This window comes from Parasteatoda tepidariorum, chromosome 8 (genome assembly GCF_043381705.1).
Source record: "Parasteatoda tepidariorum isolate YZ-2023 chromosome 8, CAS_Ptep_4.0, whole genome shotgun sequence".
NCBI classification, from domain to species: domain Eukaryota; kingdom Metazoa; phylum Arthropoda; class Arachnida; order Araneae; family Theridiidae; genus Parasteatoda; species Parasteatoda tepidariorum.
The window spans coordinates 16,405,768-16,428,992 of record NC_092211.1 but is presented as its reverse complement, the minus strand read 5'-3'; the positions used below and the strand labels follow the sequence as shown (position 1 = coordinate 16,428,992).

Here is a 23,225-nt window from a genome sequence, read left to right as displayed (position 1 = left end):
TTAGGATGGCTCGTTATCACAGAATTTATACATTTTAAGTTTTAGTCTAAACCTTGATTGGAAATATTATTTCTTTTGAACTTTGAAACATGATTTTGGTAGTTAATAATTTAAGTTTTTACATTTATTCTTGATACATATAGTAACAATAGTATTATAAAAATTACTACAAACCGAAACCACTGTAGTTCTTGTACCACTCAGGCTCTCATCGTAAGGCACCTTCTTTCCTCTCATGCGAGCCCATGTGTGGTGCAGCTGTTGCCTCACCTAGCAATTCAAAACAAATACATAAATAAAAAGTAAATTTTTAATACTGTGTAAACATTTAATTACTATCGTAAATAACACTGTATTTAATTTAGTTTATCAAATTGTAATTTCATTGTTGCAGACAAGAATTGAGACATCAATGAAATTCATAATTTGCTGACATTTCATTGTCAAAAGAAATTTTAAAAAAAAGAAAAGGGATTGCATATTTAATGAAAGAATGTGTACATAAAGGTTTTTATTCCTTTTTTTATTATCAAAAAACTTATTAGTCATTAACAAACAGCATTTTTACTGGTTAATTTATTTAAAAAAACTAATAATGTGTTTCAAATTCATGGTAAAATTGTAAAGGTTGTACAAATTTATTTTGCTATGAAAAGTTACATAGCAATATTCAAGTGCGAGAAAAAAGTTAAAGCACAGTACAGAACCCGTTATCCGGAAAACCAAAAAACCGGAACGAAATTCAATAAATTTTCCCGCCATTTTTAAAATAAAATATTTTTTTTCTCATAAGATTNTTTTGCTATGAAAAGTTACATAGCAATATTCAAGTGCGAGAAAAAAGTTAAAGCACAGTACAGAACCCGTTATCCGGAAAACCAAAAAACCAGAACGAAATTCAATAAATTTTCCCGCCATTTTTAAAAAAAAAATATTTTTTTCTCATAAGATTTTGGGATTTTTCCTTCTTTTTTGAAAGATGTTTACCTTACCATCATCTTGGAAATAATCATTAGTGTATTACTCCATCGTTTTTTCTTCTTTTTAAGACTATTTCCAAAAAAAAAAATTTTTTTTTTTTTAGTTGGGTTCAACAATAAAAAAAACAGCTTTTTGTAGCGATTCAGAAAACCGGAAAAATCAAGTTATCCGGAATAGCGATGGTCCCGATCTTTCCGGATAATCAGTTCCCTACTGTATATGTCAAATGAAGCGCACATACATTCTGCAAATGGCAGTTATAGAGTAGTAGTTCATAGTTCAGTTTATATGTTGCAGAGTTAGTCACAGAATAATTGAGCACATGAACTTTAACGTAAAATAAGAAGTATAACGAACACCATGCATTAAATAAAAAAAATCTTACCTTCTTGTTAATGATACAGTATCCTACAAATATGTATATTCCAGTGACACATGAAAATATAGAGAATATATAGTGAAGCACTTCCAGTGATTCGTTGACAGAGAGTATAGCAAGAACCCATGTAGCTCCAAGAAGAGGCAGAAGGACAATGCCCAACCACAACACTGTCCTAAAAACAATTTATAAAAACATCTTGTAATTATTTAGAGAAAACAAAGACAGACATAAAAGAAGGAATGGCAATAACATTGCTTACGAAAAATTACATACAGACTACTATGTACTTAAGGTATTGGCACTGAAAACAAATTTGTATTTCAATTTAATTTTAGGACTTTAATAAAATTGTTGATATAGCGAAATTAAAAAAAAAACCAGAAACTTTTTATCACTACACATTAAGAACTATGTAAATAAATTTATCAATTCTTAAGACTTATATAATAGATATATTATAAAATAAAAATTTTTTTTAAAAAATTAATTTTTTTAATTTTAAACTTGGTAAAAAAGTTTCAAATTTTTTAATTTTTCTAAACAAAAATAAAATGTTTTTAATGGAATCCTTTTTAACCTTTATGACATTGGTAAACACCAGATTAATCTAAACGTAAAACTTGAAAATGTACTAATGCAGTATTATGTATGTAAAGTAAAAACTTGTACTATATCCAAGCATTAATGCTCAATTTAAATAAAGCACTAAATTAACATAAAAAAAATCTATGCACACAACATTTATTTTATTCATGCATGTCAAAGTATTTTAATGTTGAAATAAATGATTCTTACATAACATTAACTTCACAAAAATTTCATGCAGTAATTAAATGTTAAAACAGTAGCTGATTAAAACAAATGTAAAGAAAAAACTAACACAAAAATATTTAGAGCATACAAAATACTACTATGAGTTCACGAAATAAACATGAATTATTTACCTCAAGTTTCCAAAATCCATGACAGTGTCTTTAATTTGTACACTAGCTCGAATAGCCATAGCAAAAACTCCAAGATTCAACTGTAATTGTAAATTGAAATAAAAATTAATAAAGAAATATAAAAGTTATTTAAAAAAAAAAAAAAATTAAAAAAAAAAGTTTTTTCAATTAAAGTTAATAATAATAATACAGTTAATAAATATAATAAAGTGATTCTAAGCAAAAGACATAATCTTATTATAAAATTTTTTTATAGATAAAGATTTTTTTAAATAGTTTCATATTAAATGCCTAATTTTGTTACAATATTCCACATGAAGTAAAATGGTACAAAAAAAAATAATGTGGTAGAAAATTTGTGTGATAAGTTTACCCTTTTAGCTATCACTTTAATTTGAAGTAGTCATCGCATCAAGAGAGAATCTAACTAAAATCTTACAATTTTAAGCTATAATTATTTTGGGTCATTATTATTATCAGTAACAGATTATAAATGGATTTTCTCTATAACAATTATTGCAAATATAAAACGTGTAAAAAATATATTAATGCCTTTTTGTGAAAGAAGAAACTGAAGAAATATTATAATAAATAGAAGTTTTGAAAAATATATTTGTTTCAATTTATAAATGACTTCTTAAAATAACAGTGACAGTTATCTTAAACTTTTAGGACCATTTTTATTATTTTGAGATTTAAAAAAAGCTATAAATAACTTACCAAAACTACAAAACAAATAGGACCAACAAGACTCCAAACAACACTTTCATAAATGGATAACCAGCAGCTGTAAATAAGTTGATTCAAATATTTAAAAAATACCCAATAATTTTGAAAATATGTGAATACATTCTTTAATACATTTCTTTAAAGCAATACTACTTTAAAGAAAAGTTAAACATAAACTACTTTAAAGAAAAGTTAAACATAAACTTACAAAAAGTAATTTCCATATTGATCTGCTCTTACGCCAACAGACAAGCCTACGACAATTGCAGGAGCACCTAAAATAATAATTAAGAAAATATTAATTAAAATATAGCAATAAAATTAGCAAACATTACGATTTTTAATATCACACACATATTAATGAAAGCAGAACAAAAGAAGGTAATTACAATTCATTCTTACTATATAAATACACAGAGGGTTTTGTAATCGCCATTCTTAATGTACAGTTTCAGAAATATTCTCAAAAATTATATAGTCACAAATTAATGTTTAAGCATAGAAAAATAAAAATATAATCTGTTTAATCGCTGTTTCAAGAAGGGCAGATTTCACACCTGCAAATCTGTTTTATTTCTGGAGAAAACTGAAAGCAGAAAAAACACTTTCATATTTTACAAAGCAATTAAAATAGTTCAGTTGTTATTAATCATTTTTCTTAAAATAATGATTTTTAGTAAAATTTTTGTTTTCTCCTTTATATACACTATATATAAATTATATATAAGAGATATATGGCATAAAGAGATGTTTTAAACCTTAAAATTCTACCCAGGTTACACCTATTAAAGAAAATGCAATTTTATCAGACAGCCAATCTTTATTATGGGGCATGAAACCCCAACCAAAACCATGGAAAGCAAATACTCCTTCCACTTTGCTGGCAGATTAATCATTTAGTGACAATAATAAAACACAAGAGTTTAATAAAAAGTAATAATTCACCATATCCTATAGAATAATAAAATCTCATTTGCCCATGATTGATGTCCCTCATTTCCGTCAGCATCCTATAGAGATGAACAGCCTCAAGGAACATCCACGAAAACACACAGAGAAACATATAATGAAGCATTATGGCCATCACTTTACACGGGAACTGTAAACCATTAAACAAACACATATTAGTAACCAACTTCGATTAATTACATATCAATAACACAAGAGATCAAGTTGTTAGTTTCGAAGACTGATTTATTGAATCCTGAAAATATTTTGTTAATTAAAGAACCATTTTATATGTTTTGAAGTAAATATCACCTAAGGAAATGCACTTCTGTAGACCAATGTATAAGTTGAAGAAAAAACTTTGTCTTTTTTCTCTTTTTTTTGGAATGTTCTTCAAATTTGATATTTTTAAGGGTGTTAAATGAAGGGTCTGCCATAGAATGAAATAATACTTTTTAGTGAATAATATGCTAATTTTAAAATTACTGTGAGTCAGCAACAGTTATTCATAAATTTTGTTTAAATTTCGACAGTGACACTATTTAGAAACTATTTTTAAACAGTGCCTTTTGGTAATTCTTAAAATCTCTTCAAAAGGACAATAGGAAGAAAGGCTTAAGTTTTAAAAAAATGAAAAGCAATTGTGTTTCAATATTTTTATATTTAAAAAAATTACTCCTATGCTGCATTACCTAGTCTCATAAAAAATTTCAAAAATAAAGAATTATTCATTTATTTCAATAATTTTCATTTAAGTAGAAAAACTTTTTCAAATTTGCAATTTTTAAAAAGTTTAATAAATAAACATACTTAAGTTATCTGTCTATTCTAAACCTCAGATAATTCTCCACAGCTAGATGTTGTATATAGTTTAAAATTATTGTTTTGTGTCAAACATAAAACATTTAAAATTTTTCATTGGTGAAGGAGCGTTATTATTTTATACAGCCTAAAACCTTGTTTTCGAATCAAAAATTTGAATACGGCCAGTAAAAAGTGTATAACAGATTTGTATAAAAAGTATGGTGAATAATTTATCTCCACAACCTCCGAGACCAAAAATTTCCCTAACGAAACAAGGTCAAAAGTTTCTCAAAGCATCAAACAGCATTCTGGACAAGGATTTTAAAAGTTATTTCAGAAATCTTTGTATTTAAGTACTGAAGTACATTACAGCAGGTGGAAGCTACTTCAAAAAACCTTGATCGTAATTGACAATGTTTTCAGGAGCTAGTAAATAAGTCCTTGAGATTAAAAACTGAAACTTATGCATCACTATTCAATGATAAAACTTACTTCTCTCTGCACTAAAGGACGTCTTAACTTGAGTGCAATAAGAAACAGAAGCTGTGCAAGAAAGATGCAGGCGACAAGATTTTTATGAATGTTGTTGCTGTTTGTCTGGGGTCCCCTTAAAAGGCAGAAGATAAGGAAAGCAGCTAAAAGCATTAAGAGTGATATCACAATGCCCAAATAGGAAACTACATCTTGAGCTGTTGACTCTTCCATAAAATACTGAAAATAATAAAATACATAATTAACAATAAATAATTAACATAACTAACAATAAATTCAAAAATATATAAAACTTCAGCCCCTGGATGTTGGAATCAACAAGTCATTCAAGTCCAAAGTCAGAAAATATTGGGAAGAATGGATGGTTGCAACGTTTAGTGGCAATAAAAAAGTACGACAAGCTTCGTATAAAGAAGTGTGTGAGTGGGTCATTAAGGCGTGGAATGATGTGTCCGTTGAAACAATAAACAACGGTTTCAAAAAAAGCGGCATCATACCCCTTTGTTTCAAATCTGAGGAACTTAAAAAAAATGATATCACATATTCTGATGACGATATCAGTGATACTGAGGACGATAGTGACGCAGACGATATTTTGGACGCTAATCTTTTAGAATTATTCAATTCTGACTCTGACATGTCCGATTTTGAAGGGTTTTAAAATTATTTCTATATTATTGCTTTAAAATTATTTCTATGTTAAATAAAAATTTTTTTTCCATTTACGTTGTGTATATTTGTTATTTACCTATTAAACTGATTCTTTTTGTTTTCATATATATAACGTAGTTAATTATAGTACCTAATTTTATTAATTTTGTTTTAATTTGCTCTTTTATTAATATATTTTGCAATTCGCATGCGGGTTATACAGGGTTCCCACTCTATGATGAGATTGAAATTCAAGGACTTTCCAGGACTTTTCAAGGACCTCAACAAAATTTTCAAGGACCTTAATCTAAGACCAATTTTAAAAATTATTCTCTTCTATTTTACTNATACATTTGATTTTTCCTACGCAACAAACTAATTTTGAATTTAAAATAAATTTAAAAAAATTTTACACTATGCACATGGAAACTCAAAAATTTATAAACATTTGATTTTACACACACTACATACTTATTTTAAACTTATTGTAAATTATGATTATCATAAACTATGCACAAAAAAAAAACTTTATTTACTCTTTTTTCCAGATTTTGAATTTACAGTAAAGATTCAAAAAAGTGAAATTTGGTTTTACCTCTTTATCTGTTATATCCATCAAAACACCAAATGTTGATAAGTGAGAACAGGAACAATTCACATAGGGTTGCATGCCCCGCCCACTTATCAAGTTCATACCCAATGTGGTACAACCTTCTGAAGACCATTTGCCTCTAGGTCTGAAAGAAAAAGAAAAATGTAACCCATTTAAAACATTACTTAAAAAAAGTGTGTAAAATGATTCTGCACAAAAGGCAAAATTATTTTCCCTTAACTGTTATAGTAGATTATTACACACAAGCAATCATTTTTACCAAGGGGAAAAAATGGATAATAGTAAAGTATAACTAGTAAAAGATTTTAATTATAATATTCAGTAATAAAGATTTAAGCCTAGCAACAATGTTTCTTTTTGCTTTGCAAAATTGCAATAGTTTTAATTCTGTATTATTCAACTTACATAACAAGCACAGATAAATTTTTAGTATTGGTAATTATCTAATAAATTTTTGATGTTGAAAATAATTCAAACAGAGCATTTTAAAGAAGTTGAACTTAACTTATTATGGCTTGCACAATATAGAACTCAAAAAGTAAATAATAAGGGTAAGATACCGAGCTACTATATTTAGCTAAGACGAGTAGATTTATAATTAAAAATAACAGCGTCCTTGCAATAGAAAAGTTATTAAATGGTCTTCAAAACTACATGAATGTAAATACATTCAACTGAAATTATACTTTGAAGATAATTTGTATGGTAGCTATTAAATAACTATTTTTTGAATAATGTATTTTATTTCAATAAAAATATGGCATAGGAGCCACTCTAAAAAAATTTAAAAATTTAACTTATATTTTTGACAAATTAATAAGGAACAGCATTGTTTATAGGAATTTTCAGAAATAATTAACACCAGAATTTACTCTTCCATGGATAATGGCCTACATACTAAATCAATCATTTTGTTTTATTAAAATTTGTTTCGTTAATTAATTTTTGGTAAGCAAAACAAAGTAGCAGCTAATCTTGTATAGCTAATTAATAAAGCCACTAAACATGTCATGAAACCATTCATATCTCTAGTTATTTTTCAGTAGTTTTTGCCCTAGCACTATAATTTTTCTTTAAAAATATCATGATTTAACTTCAGCTAGCTTGCTAACACCTTGGGAGAGGGAATGCTAACTCAAGTAGATTTAGATTCAGCAATTGTAGGAATCCTATTCATTCATTGCAGTGCGACATCATTACTTGATCATTTTGCAATAATAGTGAAAAATAACAATGTTTTAAATAAAATGTAAGTTTTAAAATTTTTATCAGAAAATATGTTACATTTTTTAGGGGGAAAAAGGAATTTAATTTTAATTTAAGTCAACAAATGGGAAAGAGCTATTGATGGAATTTATTCCACTGATTTTTTTCCAAGACTGATTTCAGTCCCAGGACTGAAGAGTGACACCCATGATATAGGGATTGTAATCCATAGACAAGTGGTTAGATATTAAATAGCACCGTGGCAGAATCGCAGCGACATGGCGACATTGTCGCAGAACGTTATAGAGTTATTACAGAAAAATTTTTCTTTTGAAAATTAAGAAAAATTTACTTTTCTTTTCTACAAAAATTTTCGCGTTTTATTTGAATCATGCATTTAGATAATCACTTTTTGACACTCTCAAGTTAAGCCGATAGTATCGTAAATCGATGTAATGTTTCGATTGTATTTTCGGCAGTTATTGACATTGATTTTCACATGGATTTTAAATATCCCGATACATTAAAAAAAATATGGAATATTCGAATTGTGTATTTGAGTACTTATTTTTTAAGGCTATGATTCTATCGAATTTTTCGCATTTATTGCTATTAATTTCTGCATAGCTTTTAAATTCGATATTTTTTATACATTATTTATTGCAACAACCTAATCTCGAAACGAAACACGTATTTGAGGAGTCCGATTCGCATGATTTCATCGTCGATCTTTATTTCGGCTGTTACTACTACGAATTTCAAGATTTTTAATTTTTTTATTATTGTGATATTTATTTACAAAATGCGAAAATATCACCTACAATATTAGAATAAAAAATTATTACATGTTTGTAGTATTATTATTAATCGATAATTGAATCGATTAATGAGATGATTATAAATATTTTATTATATGTTGGATGGCAACAATCACAGGAAAAAGATAGAACAGTAACGATAAATAAATACTTACTTACTTACTAACAGGGACCTTACTTACAGAGAAGGTTGAATCAAACTTATGGGTTGTAAAACCTGGAATTTCCAAATCCTTACATACAGAAAAAAATCATTCTCCCAAGGAACCCGACAAAATTGTGACTAGGTCTGGAAGACATGTACACTTTCCAGCAAAACTGGCAACTTATGTTAGTTATTAACATTATTAGCNTTTGCATGATTTCATCGTCGATCTTTATTTCGGCTGTTACTACTACGAATTTCATAATTTTTAATTTTTTTATTATTGTGATATTTATTTACAAAATGCGAAGAAGGTAATAATTTGTGCCTCCCCCCGCCAATAAAATGCGAAAATATCACCTCCAATATTAGAATAAAAAATTATTACATGTTCAATTAAAAAAATTATACTCCTTTTGTTACTTTTAAATTAGTAACATATATGTTTGCTATTATTAAAAGTATCTTGCAGAAAGATATTAGTGTTAGAGAGTTATGTCGCAGGTAGCTCGACAAAATTCTGCCACAGGGTTAAATAGTGTATGCTACTTCACTGTAACATATCTTGCATAATATAACCCTTTGTATAAAAATTTAAACTTAAACTCTATAAATGAGATAAAACTTTTTGAAAAACAAAAAAACTCACCCTATTGTGTAATCCCAAAAGACACATTGTGGACTTGAATGATCTGAAGTGTCATGAATTCTGAATTGGAAATTTATATCTGATGATAACTCTTGTTTTATAATTTCTGTAGAATTTGCAGGTTGGATAACTATAGACATCATTGGTGTGTTAGCAGATAGAGTTATACCAAATCTTTGTCTAAATGAAGTTAAAGATATTAATGAGTTAAAAATTTAACATGTTTAAAAAATAGTAAAAATGTATATTAAAAAATAATTTTATTTGAAAATTTTTTTGAAAAGAAATTTTATTTTGGAAAAAATTTGCATTATTTTCTGTATTGCATTAAAATATTTTATGATATATGATAGTTTTACATGATAAAAAAATTCATTTTACAGTAAAAATGTAAAATTTTATTGAATTTATTTGTTATATAAAACTATTTTTACATAAAAAAATGTAAATCTATCATAATACATTGCAAATATTAAACACAAACATTTAATATTAGTACATATAAAATTGAAAATATAAGTGGAAAATGGTTCTAACTCATATTTTCAACGCAATTGAGATTTCTTCCCTGCGAAGAAAGATTTTTATCTTATTGAACTAATAAACTTTGATTTATTTGTCAAATCATAAAATTTTTGGGATTCTGTGATTTGAGAATTTTGAGATTTCAGAGGCTCAATGTATTAAGTGACAGACTTCGTGTTTTTGGAGTAAAAGAGAATTGAAGTGCATATGGGGGAAAAAACAACAGACAAAGGCTGACCATTTTAACTTAAATGAGAGTTGGGGAATTATAAATTTTTCAAATTAGTATAGGCAAGATTTTTACTATTTAGCAAATATCATTTAATATTAAACGCATGTAATACAATTAATATTAAAAACATACATTACAATTAATTTAAAAAAAATGATATTATAACACAATATATAATACCAGTGATAATAAAAAAGGATAGAAACTAAAATCAAAATACCTTATGGATAAATCATAACCAGGAGGAAGCATTTGTCCTGCAGTTGGATAGATGGCGTAAGCAATCACAGCAGAGTCACGGGAGAGTAGCATGACTCTTTGCTTATTGGGTTTTTTCTCTAAGGAAAAAAAATCAAGAATTAATTTCTTTTTTAAGATGATGTGCTTTGAAATTTACCATATCTTGCTTCAAATATAGATATAAGAAATCCAATTTTGTTATAGTATAAGAATTTAAAACAAATAAATGCATGATAATTGTCAAAGATAACAATATTAGTTGAACATTAAGTAATTAATTGAAGGAGAGATAATATAACGCTAAGACACATTTTTGAACTATACAGAAGGTTTTCGGAAAATTTCCATGAAGGTAATAAATTGGTTCTATGTATCTTCTAAAGCAAGATTTTGTAAAGTAGCTATTTGGAAACAATACCAAGGAAGAATCTGTAACTGAACTCTTTTACAGCATACAGTTTATTACTAGACTAGTATGTTAAGGATTGTATTCATAATGAATTGCGGTAGCGTTGCTCGCCTCCGTGACTTTGGTTCACAGGTGCCCACTGGGTAACGATAAATGAGCAACACTTCCGGCATCTTCTATGGCGGAGAACGAAAGTTCAGTGCCTGCCGTTATTAAAAAAAAAAAAAAAAAAAAGAATTTTCTGATTTATTAATTAAAACAAAAACAAACAATTAATTGGCATATAGTTTAATCGATATTATATTTAATAATATTTTGGCCTTGTATGGCCCCATAACAGTTTTGTTAGCATTATTTTAAGACCATTTTCTTTCTCATTGTCAAACATTTATTTACTAACAGAGATGCGCAGAACCTCACCAGACACGAGAAGGGTTACACCTGTTGTGCAATTCATGACAGAGTCTAAAACAAAAAGGTCATGCTTGGAATGGAAAAGGTTCGGCTTATCAGTATATCACCTAAAGCTTTTAGATTATATTTTTAGAAAATTTTTTTAATGCATGTTATATCTAATTAGTATGAATTTTATTCCTCCATAGTAATTCTGTTTTCAGGTTTGAACTAACATCAGATTTTAATTAACTTTTTATTAACTATTAAGAAGCTATTTTTTCCAAAAGATAATTGACAAAAAAAAAATAAAAAAATTCAACAATTTTCTCTATTTGAAATTTGTATTATTACTCGACATTTTTTTAAAAGAATTACTGCATACATTCAAAGCAAAAAATTTTTTTTATTTAATACATAATGACAAAAAAAAAAACATTCAAATTGAAGAAAAAGATAAACTTTTAAAAACTTATAAAAAAATAACAAAACTTACATAGAAGCAAATAAATTGCTATATTAATATAAAAAAAAGCACAAAAATTAAGGTTATAGTAATTAAATTAATAAATTTACAACAGAAAATTGATTCTGTTAAAAAAAAAAGTGCAAAATTAGATAGCCATTTGTATTTAAAGGATAGGATATAATTGTTCATTAACAAGCAAAGAACACTATAAGGAAGAGTTTAGACTAAAATTAAAAATTGCATTTTATTTCAAAAGGAAAAAAAAGAATAAATAACACAAGGAAAAACTAAATACCTTCAATCGACTTTACATTCAAAATTTTTAGTGGAATTTTTGCTTTTGTGACATCATCCAAAAAGCTTTTACGTCTAGGAAAATTATTGTATTTTGGTATCAAAACAGCAGGGCCAATTTCAAAATCACTTATATCCATATACTGTGAAGTTTCAGGAGAAAGTGACAGATTATTTGAAGTAAAACCATCTGAAGGCAATGACCACAGTTCTGAGGCAGATATTGTATCTAATCCAAACACTGGAAAGAGAGAGAAAAAAATTAAAAACTAAGTTTCTTATTTTTTAAATGTTAACCCTTTGCTTACGGCATACTATGTTATACTAACACATGTGGTCCACATGTTGTACCAGTCGTATGCAAAAAGTTAATTAGGACAATTAGGAAATGCAAGAAAATTAAAATGTAATTTTTTAAACAAAAACTTCCCTTTTTTTATTAATTAAGAATTTTAGGTGTAAGAGGAATGCAGAATTTAATGAAGGATGCAAATAAAGAATTTGATTCAGGAAAATCAATATAGATTACATTAAAGTTTAAAGTTGTGTATTATAGTTCGTTAAAAACAATTCAATTTCTTATATACAGTTTAACTTTGTCTTTTAAGCTTGAAAAAAAAATTCATCATATACAAAATTCATTTAGACTAAAGGTTTTCTTTGTAAAATATAGATTAAATAAATATAACAATATTAACTATTATAAATTAAGTAATAAAAATAATAACTATAATTTATATTAGGGAATAAAACTAAACAATGTATTATCAGTTATGTAAAAGCACAAAATTAGATACATATTAGGTAATAAATTATACGTCTTTAATGATAGAATTTAATAGTGTATTATGTCATTCATAAACAGCATAAGAACACAAAAAATTGTTGTTTTTGAACTTGCTTACTAGCTAAATTATTGATAGAACAAAAACAATATAAATTTTTATATATTTAAATCACTTATACATTTTTACCTGCATTTTCCAAATTTATTATTGTTTGAACTATTTATTGACAAAAGGGCAATTTTTACAAGAAACAATAGTTAAAAATTATACATTATCAAAAGTATATTAATTTAAAGTTTTATAACTCATTAAAGGTTATATTAAAAATAAAAATATATTAATAAAAGTTTAAAATTACCTTAAAGATTAACAAAATTTTTAAAAAATAAATTATTTAAACAAGCAATAAATGTTAACAATAAGTTTATTTAAGAAAAAAATTATCTGTCATTACAAGATTTAAAGCAAATATAGTTTTCATAAGCAGTATAAAAAATTACATAAAATATTGGATAACAATAAATATTTAACAGTATGATAAAGTGGGAATTGTGAGCCCAACTAAAAAATCCTGAAAATTTCTTGAGTAAAAGCATTAAGGACGCATCTAAAAAAAAATTAATGTCTTTATAAATTTGAATGATTGATATTTTCACAACATAAAACTCTATGCAGCATAATTTAAATTAATAATTATGTATAAGTTTACTTTTATCCCTTATCATATTTATTATTCTACCAGAAAAAATATTCACAAATGAAAGAGATGTCAAGCATAAATTCTAGTTTTAATATTTTTAAATAAAATATACAAAAATGTTTATACATTAATGTAATCGATGATTTCTTTTAACTTCTGGACCTTGAATTTCTGGATCGCGGTTGAGGAAAAATCAGGAAATCCAGATTTTTTCCGGAGCACAATTATCTCTGATGATAAGAATTGCACAGATTTCTGTTTTGTTTAAATTAAAACAGATAAAATAATTAATTTGAATTAAAATAGCAATAGATACCCATATTCTTAGCAGCTACTTCGAATGGTTCAGTAAATGTGTCTTCCTGGTTTTGAATCAAAGTTTTTGCATAATCTTCAAACATGCGAATCAGGTTTTCAGGTCCTGCATCAGTAAATGTAGCAATTCTTTCCCACATGGATGTATATCTCGGTTCAAGAATTTTACTGGCAGATTCAACTAGACCCTTTAAAATAGAGTTGAATTTAAAATAAGGTAATTAACTCATAATTCCAATTATTCATTTGCTAATCAAAAGTCCAATTATTTTAATTGAAACTAAGCAAGTTGCATAATAATGACAATAAAAAAGTGAACATATGTGTTGGTTAGTTCCTTAAATTAATATACAATAATCTTGAAAAAAATTACTTTTAACTGTTCTCTATATGAGTTCAGAGTAGTTATGTGACTAACTTTTAGCATGAATGTATAAAAATTTTTTCACATCTTGTAATTTGTTAAACAGTTTACGATAATTTCAATGACACATAAAAACATTAAAAGAATTTTTTTTGTACAAATCAGTAGAATTAATTTTTAAAGAAACAATAACATACAGGTTGTAGAAAAGTATTTTCATAGTTTTTATTGAATGTGCTTGGTTTTGATTTTTACAGTCATTTTTGGTTTTTATTGTCATCCTCAACTATTTTCATAGCATCATAAAAAAATTATTACACATTGAAATTTTGAAAAAAGTTTTTAATAACAGAATTCAGACAAAATTACTGTTGTGATCTATAACCTAGTATATAGATTTGCGTTGTATAGATAATGTTGAGCTGCATCTAGTTTTGTAAAAGACAGTGATAAACACAATCCTCCTAAGGTTAGATTATTACAACATTTGTCAATAAGTTGTAAGAGATTTATGTTAAATTAACACAAGCCTGATAGTCTAAGTTGAAAAATTGACACTTAGAATCCCAAAAGCAATTCTATATGTTAATTTTGTTTCGATTATTATAAAAATATTTTTTGATGTGGAGATATAAAATATTTTTTGCAATCTTCTTTATTTAAATTTATAAGTAAAGAAAATAGTAGAAAAAAAAAGATAATGAAATAGAAACTTTGCACATTTTATATAACAAAATTAATAAAGATGTAACTTAATATTTTGCTTCAAAATTGAAAATGGGTTATACTGAAAACGAGAGATAAACTGTTAGAAAATAAATTTAATTTAATGACTAAGACTGCTTAATGACTAACTTTTATTAATTTTACAAATTATTAATCAATGAGATTTACTTGTATGAAATCTTTATCTTGACGATGCGTCAAATTGAGACCTCCCTGTTCAGTTTCATAATTAAGAACATGATTCAGCATTCTGTCTACAATAAGTATATCACTACCATACAGACTCTTAGTTGAGTTTGTAGCCTTTCTTAGATCAGATGATATTTTTACAGCAAAATAAGTACTTAAAGGTAGCTTGTCTCTCTCAATCACAGCCAACTGGAATAAAGCAAAAAGCATTTTAAAATTTTATTTTTTTACAAAAGAAGTGCTGCATTCTTTAAAAGATATGTCATGATATGAAATACAAATTTTTCTTAGTAAATAATATGCACTTTTTATATTATTTTTGAGTTCGAACTGTTACTACGGTTTAAGATTTGCCAATCTCAAGACAGTGATGTCTATTTTCATTATAAAAAAGGTACAAAATGTCAATATGAAGTAAGCCTTTGGCAAACCTGTAATATATCTATAAATATGAAAGCCATAAAAGCGTGAAATAAAACAGTACAGATTAAAAAATATTATTTATTTTTATCTGAAAAAAAAAAGGAATTTTAATTATTATATGCATAAAACCGAACAGAAGAAATCTCACTGATTCCCACATTTTTTCTGACATGAGACAATTGAGTAAGAAATAATTTTGTTTTTTAATTATAAACAGAAGTAGTTTTCTATATTTAACAAAAAGTAACATTTTAAAAACAATTTAAAAAAAACAATAGAAATATAGTTTGGATTATGAATCGTTTTAAAACCAACAACAATATGAACAGGGTTAAGAACAATAAGAATATGAAAAGAGTTAAAACAATACAAATGCGAATATGGTTAGAAATAAAGAAAGTAATTACTTGATCAGCTAATTCTAAAAATGTTTCTGAAGTGCACTTGAATAAGTCTGGGTCTTCCCATCCTGTGTCTGGGGCACAATACCTAGTGGCTTTACCTACAGCACAAAATAATATTAATATTTTTTATATGATTTGATAAAACCTTATAAATACAAAAAATTTTAAAACTTGAAAACAAGCATACTACCATGCAATTAAAAAAAACAAACAATGTAAGTGCTTAACAATAAATTTTGAGAAAATCATTAAAATAATTTTTCATATGAATAAATAATACCTGATAAATACAAAAAATTTTAAAACTTCTAAACAAGAATACTACCATACAATAAAAAAAAATGTAATTTCTTCATGATAAATTTTGAGAAAATTATAAATGCAATTCTTTATATGAATAAATAATGCCTGATAAATACAGAAAACAAGTAACATACTATCATTCTAAACTAGTATACATACTATCATTCAATTAAAGGAAAAAAAAACAATGCAAGTGCTTTATAAATTTTGCTTGAAAATTACTTTTATTTATTTATTTATTATTAATTATTTATTACAGTAAATGCTAAAATAGAATTTCAAATAATTGATAAAAAAAATAATTATAGAAAAAAAAATGGACAATGTGTAGCTAACCATAGAAAAATGCCAAATACATAAAAATCTTGATTTTGAAATTTTTGTCGCTTACATGGATTTTTCTATTGCATGGCAACATACCCTTTTACAAACCATAGATCATCAATATTAGTCACACATCATGATATGCAATAGTAAAACATTTTAGGCTTAAAAAATATTAGTTGTACAATAGTCACTCATTTTATAAAGTATATAAAATATTTAGTCTTTGAAATTACTAACAGCGATTAATCATGATGCATGAACTTACCCACTGCCCCTTTAGGACATGGATGTGAGGCTTCCTGGTCAAAGAGTGTTCTATCCCACCATATACCCATACTGAAAGACTGAGGACATCCATCATACACAACTAAAAAAAAAAAAAGATGACAAATTATATTAAAGACAAAGATAAAGAAAACAGCTATGATACTTTAAAAATGTTTTTCCTCAAAAACAATAAAAAAAACATAATTATTTCGCAGCAAAATTTATGACAGATAAATCTGGTTTAAATGATTGAGACCATATCATTAATCATAGATATTTATTTTAATTTTTCATCTCTTGTCAAGTGGAGAAGCAATGGAGGCTATGTAATTTAAAGGCCAAACAATTGACATTTGAAAATAATAATTATCCATATTTAATAATTAAGAAAACTGTAAAAAGTAATATATTATAATGTATGCATTATTCAATGAATGTATTATAAAGAAAATAATTAAATATAATTTTAAGGAGATTAGTCATTTTACAACAATAGTTTTCAATCTTATTGTAAAATTTAAAAATTAATTTTAATAACATATTATTAGAAAAGGAAATATTAAATTTCAACACAGTGGGTTTTAGAATGAATATATAATATAGAATATAATTGATACATTTTTTTAATTATCTTAAATACAGTGATTATCAACTTCTTCATTCATTAGCACCACAGTATTCGTTACTAAATCAATGAGACTATATATGCAGTTAAATGAATGAAAACCAACCTTATTGTTGGCGCGCATGCGCGTCAGCGCCCCAACCGGCAGAAGATTTTGTAACTTCCACAATGACANGTGGATATAGTGAACCAAAAAAGTGAGAAAGTTGGATATAATGAACTTTTTTCTGTCCTCAACTGATTTCTTTCCTCATTTTTTTTGTGAATAATTTTGAAACTTTTACTTTAAAATAAATACAAATACCGATTTTTAAAACCATATATAGAGGGGAAACCAAACAGATATTTCCAACCCTGGCAGATAATGCACCTGTAAGGTGTCAGTGGGATCAATATGCATTTTTTGTCAGGATTGCTCATCAACTAAAGATTACTAAATTTTCTTTTTTGGAAGCAAGACGAAGAGTAATGAAAATTAACACATTTTTCGCTACTAAATAATATTTTTCAGTCATTTATTTAAATAATGTGTAATAAAAGGGAAGAGTTTGGGAACCATTAGTTAAATTACCTGCGTAACGGATATAGTGAACTCCCGGTTATAGTGAATCAAAATTTCGGTCTCTTGCAGGCTCACTATAGCGGGGTTTGACTGTATTAAGTTTCAATACAGTGGGTTTTAGAATGAATATATAATATAGAATATAATTGATAATTTTTTTTAATTATCTTTAATATAGTGATTATCAACTTCTTCATTCTTTACCACCACAGTATTCATTACTAAATCAAGGAGACTATATATATGTAGTTAAATGAATGAAAACCAACCTTATCAATACTTAAAAATAAGCTTTGTAAATAATTAAATGTAATATTGTTCATTAAATATCTCAAGAAAAATTATAAAAAAGTGAAATGAAGAAATCAAGTATGAAAAAGAAATTAACTCACCTTCACAACCTCTAAGAGTTACTTCTGCAAATGGATTGGAACATGAATCACATCGGCGACCAATCACGCCTGCTCTACACTTACACTGACCTGTGATTGGGTCACAACGGTTTCCAAAAGAGCCAGTTGCATAACAATCACAATCAAAACAGATGTCACTATGCAGGGGTTGAAAATGTTTGTCCTACAATATAAAGTTCACAAACTTAAAAGAAACTTGCAAATTATAGAAAACATATAAAAACCCAAAGTATGTATTAAACTTAATATCATTGTAACACTACACTTTTCTTAATAGCAGGCTTGCAATTTTAAATACTGTAAGCTAAGTAATTATCAGTGCATAAAAATATTTTAACCTACTCTCTTCAAACAAAAAATTTCGCCTTTATTGCAAAAATTGTTTATGTTGCAGTAATGGACATTAAGTCTGAAACTCATCCAGGGTTACTACTCAAATGTGGAAAAAAAATTCCCTGTGTTTTCCCTGTATGCATAAAACACAATATATTAAGAGGAAAAACACAATCAGTATGTTCTTATGTGAGCTGTATTGTGCTAACTATACTAGTTATAATTGCAGAAAAAACTTAGAAAAAAAAGGAACAGCTGAACATACTTAAATAGAGCTATAATAAATGAACTAGTTCAGGGTAAGTAGCCAGAATTTACAAAAAGTAAGCACCTTTTAAGTACTTTTTAAGCCTTCAAGAAATATTTTTAATCACTTTCCAAAAAAAAAAAAATCAAAATTAAGATCCGTGCAGTCATAAAAATTATTATTTTTCAATCATTTAAAGTTTTTAATTTATAAACATGTAACCAATAAAATTAAAATAAGTTTGCATAATCATTATAAAGTGACTAGTTACTGATAAACATTGCGTAGAAAATTGTAAAAATCATACATTTTTTGTAATTTAGAACGACAATCGACACAGCAAAGAAAAAATCTTATTCTGAAAGATAGGAAATTAAGCACTTTTTACAAACCCCAAATAAAAAAAGCACCTCCAAGGGCATTTAAAAAACGTAAATCAAAAATAAGCATCTTTAAGCACTTTTTAAAAATGCTATGTACCCTGTAGTTTAATATAACTGAAATATCATCCTCAAATATCCCATAGATTACACTTTAAACAGTTACCATTCTTTAAAAGGCAAAAATACAAAACAACATTCCCAGTTTCTAAAGAAAAACTCAAAATTCCTTGTATTTTCCAGGTTTTCCCTGTGGAGTGGCAATCTTGTCATCTCTACTAATGATTCAAAAGAACTTAAATTACCTCACATGTGCATGCACCATTTGTCTTGTTACAGTTTGCATCATATCCTTTATTGGTGTCGCAATGACATGGTCCACAGATTGGATACCCCCACCAGTTAGAAGGACAGGGGTGGTCCAGAGGCACTTCACAATACTCTCCAGTGTGCAAACCATCACATTCACAAGTGTATCCATATTTATGATTATCATGCAGCGAAAACTTTGAAGAAGATCTACAGGTAGATCCAGGAGCACAAGGATTTACTTCACAGACAGGAAGGCAGTTTTTACCCACAAATCCTAAAAAAAAGTAAGATTATTAATAAAAGCTGTATTTGGTATAAGAAGATTAGAGTAAAATAATAATTATGAATTTAATTAAAATAATTTTTTTTTATTAATTTTCTATTTGCAATCTTAAGTTTGATTAAAGAACTCTTCTTAAGCTTGACTAAACAGTCATGCGGAAAAGAATGTTAAATGTTCACGAAATATTACATTTTCAATGTTGAGTCTTAATAAGGTGAGTGGTCAGATTTTTCAACAAAAAAAATTACCTTTTAAGCACTCAAAATTTTTTTAATCACTTTCTAAAAAAAAAAAAAATCATACTTAGGATTGTGCAGTAATAAAAATTATTTTTTCTATCATTTAAAGTTCCTAATATGAACATAAAATTAACAAAATTCAAAAACATTTTCGCAAATTTCACATAATCATGGTAAAATAACTAGTCTCTGATAAATTCACAGTGAAAATCATGTATTTTTTGAAATTTACAACGACAATCCACACAGCAAAAAAAAAAAAAAATCTCTTTTTACAAGATAGAAAATTAAGCACTTTTTACAAACCCAGAAAAAAAAGCACCTTTAAAGGCTTTTAAAAAATGTAAATCAAAAATAAGCACTTTTTAAAAATGCTACGTGCCTGTCGAATGGAGATTATAAACAAAGTTTGTCCATTCACATAATCTAATGCAAATGTAAATATAATTGTTTTGTAAATACTAAATGATTTGGGGAGGGGGGCGGTAAACAGAGATAATTCATGCATTAATTTGTTGGCAGAATATATTTAATTTCTAAAAAATATTGCAGAGAAAACTAACCCATATCACACTGGCATTCATATTTGTCCCAAAGGTCAATGCATGTGCTGTTCAATGGACATGGATTGGCATGGCATGGATTTTGTGTTCTGCAACCCTCCCTTACATTGCTCTCAAGAGAGGGTCTCAACCAGGCATCTTTGTTCATGTCTATTCTTACATCCTACAAAAATCAGAATACAATCAGAACAAATAAAAAAGAAGAAAAAAAAACAGAAACAACTATTATTTAATTTTAAGAAACATGTATTGGTTTGAGTTTGTTATCTAAAATACACAAAAAATAGTTTTATCTGATGTAGGTGGATATTATAATAGACTTTAAAATAGAAGGCAGAATTAGGTAGAAGGAAACGAAAGATATGCAATTTGAATGATATGGAGATAAATATTAATTAGTTTGGAATTTTTGCTGAGAACAAAGCCAAATAATTGGGGAAGAAAGTTTTCATGAATCAGTATTGTACAAGGCAGGAAGTAAAAAGACATTTCAAAACTAATTTGATTCAAAAAAAATAATAACTGAAATAAGATTATTAGAAACGCCAACCATGTTTCAAGTTATCAAACTGGTTTTGTTGTTTTTTAAAACCATTTTTTTAAATACCATTTTATCTGGATCTAATAATTTTTTTAAAACAAATAATAATTTACAACCCATAATTAGCACTCTGGCAAGTGCTTTAAAAATATATGAAGATCACTGATTATACAATACTTTTATCTGAAAAACATTAAAATATTAATGAACTCCAAATTTTAAAGATGCATTATTTTACATTATGCTGTACTGAAGTGGTTTTTTATTTTTGTATTCCTTCTTTTTTTTTTGTATTCTTTTAATTTCTTTTGTTTCCTCTTCTTTGCATATTTGTTGGCTTTTAAACATATGGGAACTCATTGTTGTCTTAGTTTTTTTCTAATTATTTAAATATTCTAATTTGCTTGATTCCTAAATGAACACCAGCAATTATCTTCAAAAAATAATATAAAAGTGATATAAGATCAGAAAATACGTTTATAAAATTTAAAGTCTAATTTCTACATTTATCTGCTGCTTTCAGTGCAATTTAAATTCTTGCAGTTTAAATTGCTTTACATCCTACTTAAATTTAGTATTATTTTTAAAGTAAAATTAATAGTAACATTTGCATATGAGGAGAAACATTAAAAAAATATACAAAAAATTATAAAAGTTTGTTTACTTGGATGCATCCATTGAAGAACACCAAATTTTCTGGACCTTCTGAAGGTTGTACACCACCGACTGATACTTTCCCAACATACAAACCTCTGATGTGACCTTCTAGATGCTGAACCGACTGCAACAGAATAGAAAAGGTATCAAAATCATTGGCTATAACAACTGTATAAGTTATCAAAATCAGTCTACAATGATTACAAAAGTTATCGAAATCAGGATCATCATTCATAAAAGTTATCATCATTCATATGATCAAATAATTGCTACAGCAATCTATAATGATCATAAAAAAGTTGAAAAATAATAAAATCAAAGCAACAGCATTGTTAAAGTGTTAAATTTGACAACTAATCACATGAGTAAATTTGTAGCTGTTCCAAAAAAAAAAATAATAATAATAAATAAATAAAATAAGAAAACTGTCTCACATTAGATCTTTCATGAATTTTTCTTAGACTTCTCTTTCTTGTTTCAATAATTTTTAATTATTTATTATTATATATGCAACAGTACAATTCTAAATCAACAGTAAGTGCATCAATAATGCAAAGATATTATGAGTAAAATATAAAATAGTGAAAGCTCTGTCCATGTTCCAATCTTAAAAAGTATAAACCACAACAAAATTTAGAGGCGCTAATTTCAATATCATTAATAATACAAATTTAAGCAATCTTATTTTCCCATTATATTATTATTAAAATAAATGCTACCTAATATTAAAATTATACCTTCTTTGTTTTTAACAAATAATTTGATTCAGAAATAAAATTTTCTATATTCATAAGATTATATAAATAAAAGAGAGAAAGAGAGGATATTTTAACTACTGATATTTTAAGATGAGTTAATAATGCAAATTTGGATAGACTAAACAAAATATTTTCAACTAATTAACTATTCAGAATATCACACATTTTTTATCTTTAAAGAGAGGTTAATAATTTTTTTCTTAAGCAACAGTTAGAAACATTTGATTCTATGTTACAATTTATACACAATCTATGAATTCCAAATAAATAAAAAATTTTAAGCAAATATGCTTTCCTACAAACTAAGCAGTCTTAAAATAGAAAATACATTTCTGCATTAAGTGAACAACCTTCACCCTAAAAATTTTACAATCTCAATTTAAAACCAAAGGCTTAAATTTTATTTTACTTCATATTGGCCATAATCCAAATTGAGCCAAACTCCAGCAGGCATCCATTTTGCTTCAACATTGTGCCATATGCCATCATTCACAGCCACATCCTTCAACATGAAGGACTGATCGTTGAATGTATACTTCAAAAATCCATCTGATAACTACAAAATAATTCATATGAGTTAAA

The 23,225-nt window shown here is 26.6% G+C and overlaps 1 protein-coding gene across 2 annotated transcripts in view; it reads right to left on the bottom strand.

Moving 5' to 3' along the window:
• The window catches only part of LOC107454259 (Protocadherin-like wing polarity protein stan), a 399,719-nt gene that overhangs the window by 8,491 nt on the left and 368,003 nt on the right, over positions 1-23,225 (bottom strand). For both annotated transcript variants that reach the window (XM_043041038.2, XM_043041047.2), the window contains 20 exons: positions 23,053-23,199; positions 21,893-22,009; positions 20,688-20,850; positions 19,596-19,876; positions 18,310-18,493; positions 16,729-16,830; positions 15,837-15,931; positions 14,986-15,195; positions 13,729-13,915; positions 11,926-12,165; positions 10,340-10,457; positions 9,363-9,542; positions 6,527-6,668; positions 5,281-5,499; positions 3,982-4,135; positions 3,245-3,311; positions 3,028-3,094; positions 2,308-2,387; positions 1,367-1,535; positions 175-270 (listed from right to left, as the gene is read on the bottom strand). In XM_043041038.2, the coding sequence (XP_042896972.1) occupies positions 175-270; positions 1,367-1,535; positions 2,308-2,387; positions 3,028-3,094; positions 3,245-3,311; positions 3,982-4,135; positions 5,281-5,499; positions 6,527-6,668; positions 9,363-9,542; positions 10,340-10,457; positions 11,926-12,165; positions 13,729-13,915; positions 14,986-15,195; positions 15,837-15,931; positions 16,729-16,830; positions 18,310-18,493; positions 19,596-19,876; positions 20,688-20,850; positions 21,893-22,009; positions 23,053-23,199 (3,018 nt within the window). The remainder of the gene's footprint in view (positions 1-174; positions 271-1,366; positions 1,536-2,307; positions 2,388-3,027; positions 3,095-3,244; positions 3,312-3,981; positions 4,136-5,280; positions 5,500-6,526; positions 6,669-9,362; positions 9,543-10,339; positions 10,458-11,925; positions 12,166-13,728; positions 13,916-14,985; positions 15,196-15,836; positions 15,932-16,728; positions 16,831-18,309; positions 18,494-19,595; positions 19,877-20,687; positions 20,851-21,892; positions 22,010-23,052; positions 23,200-23,225) is intronic.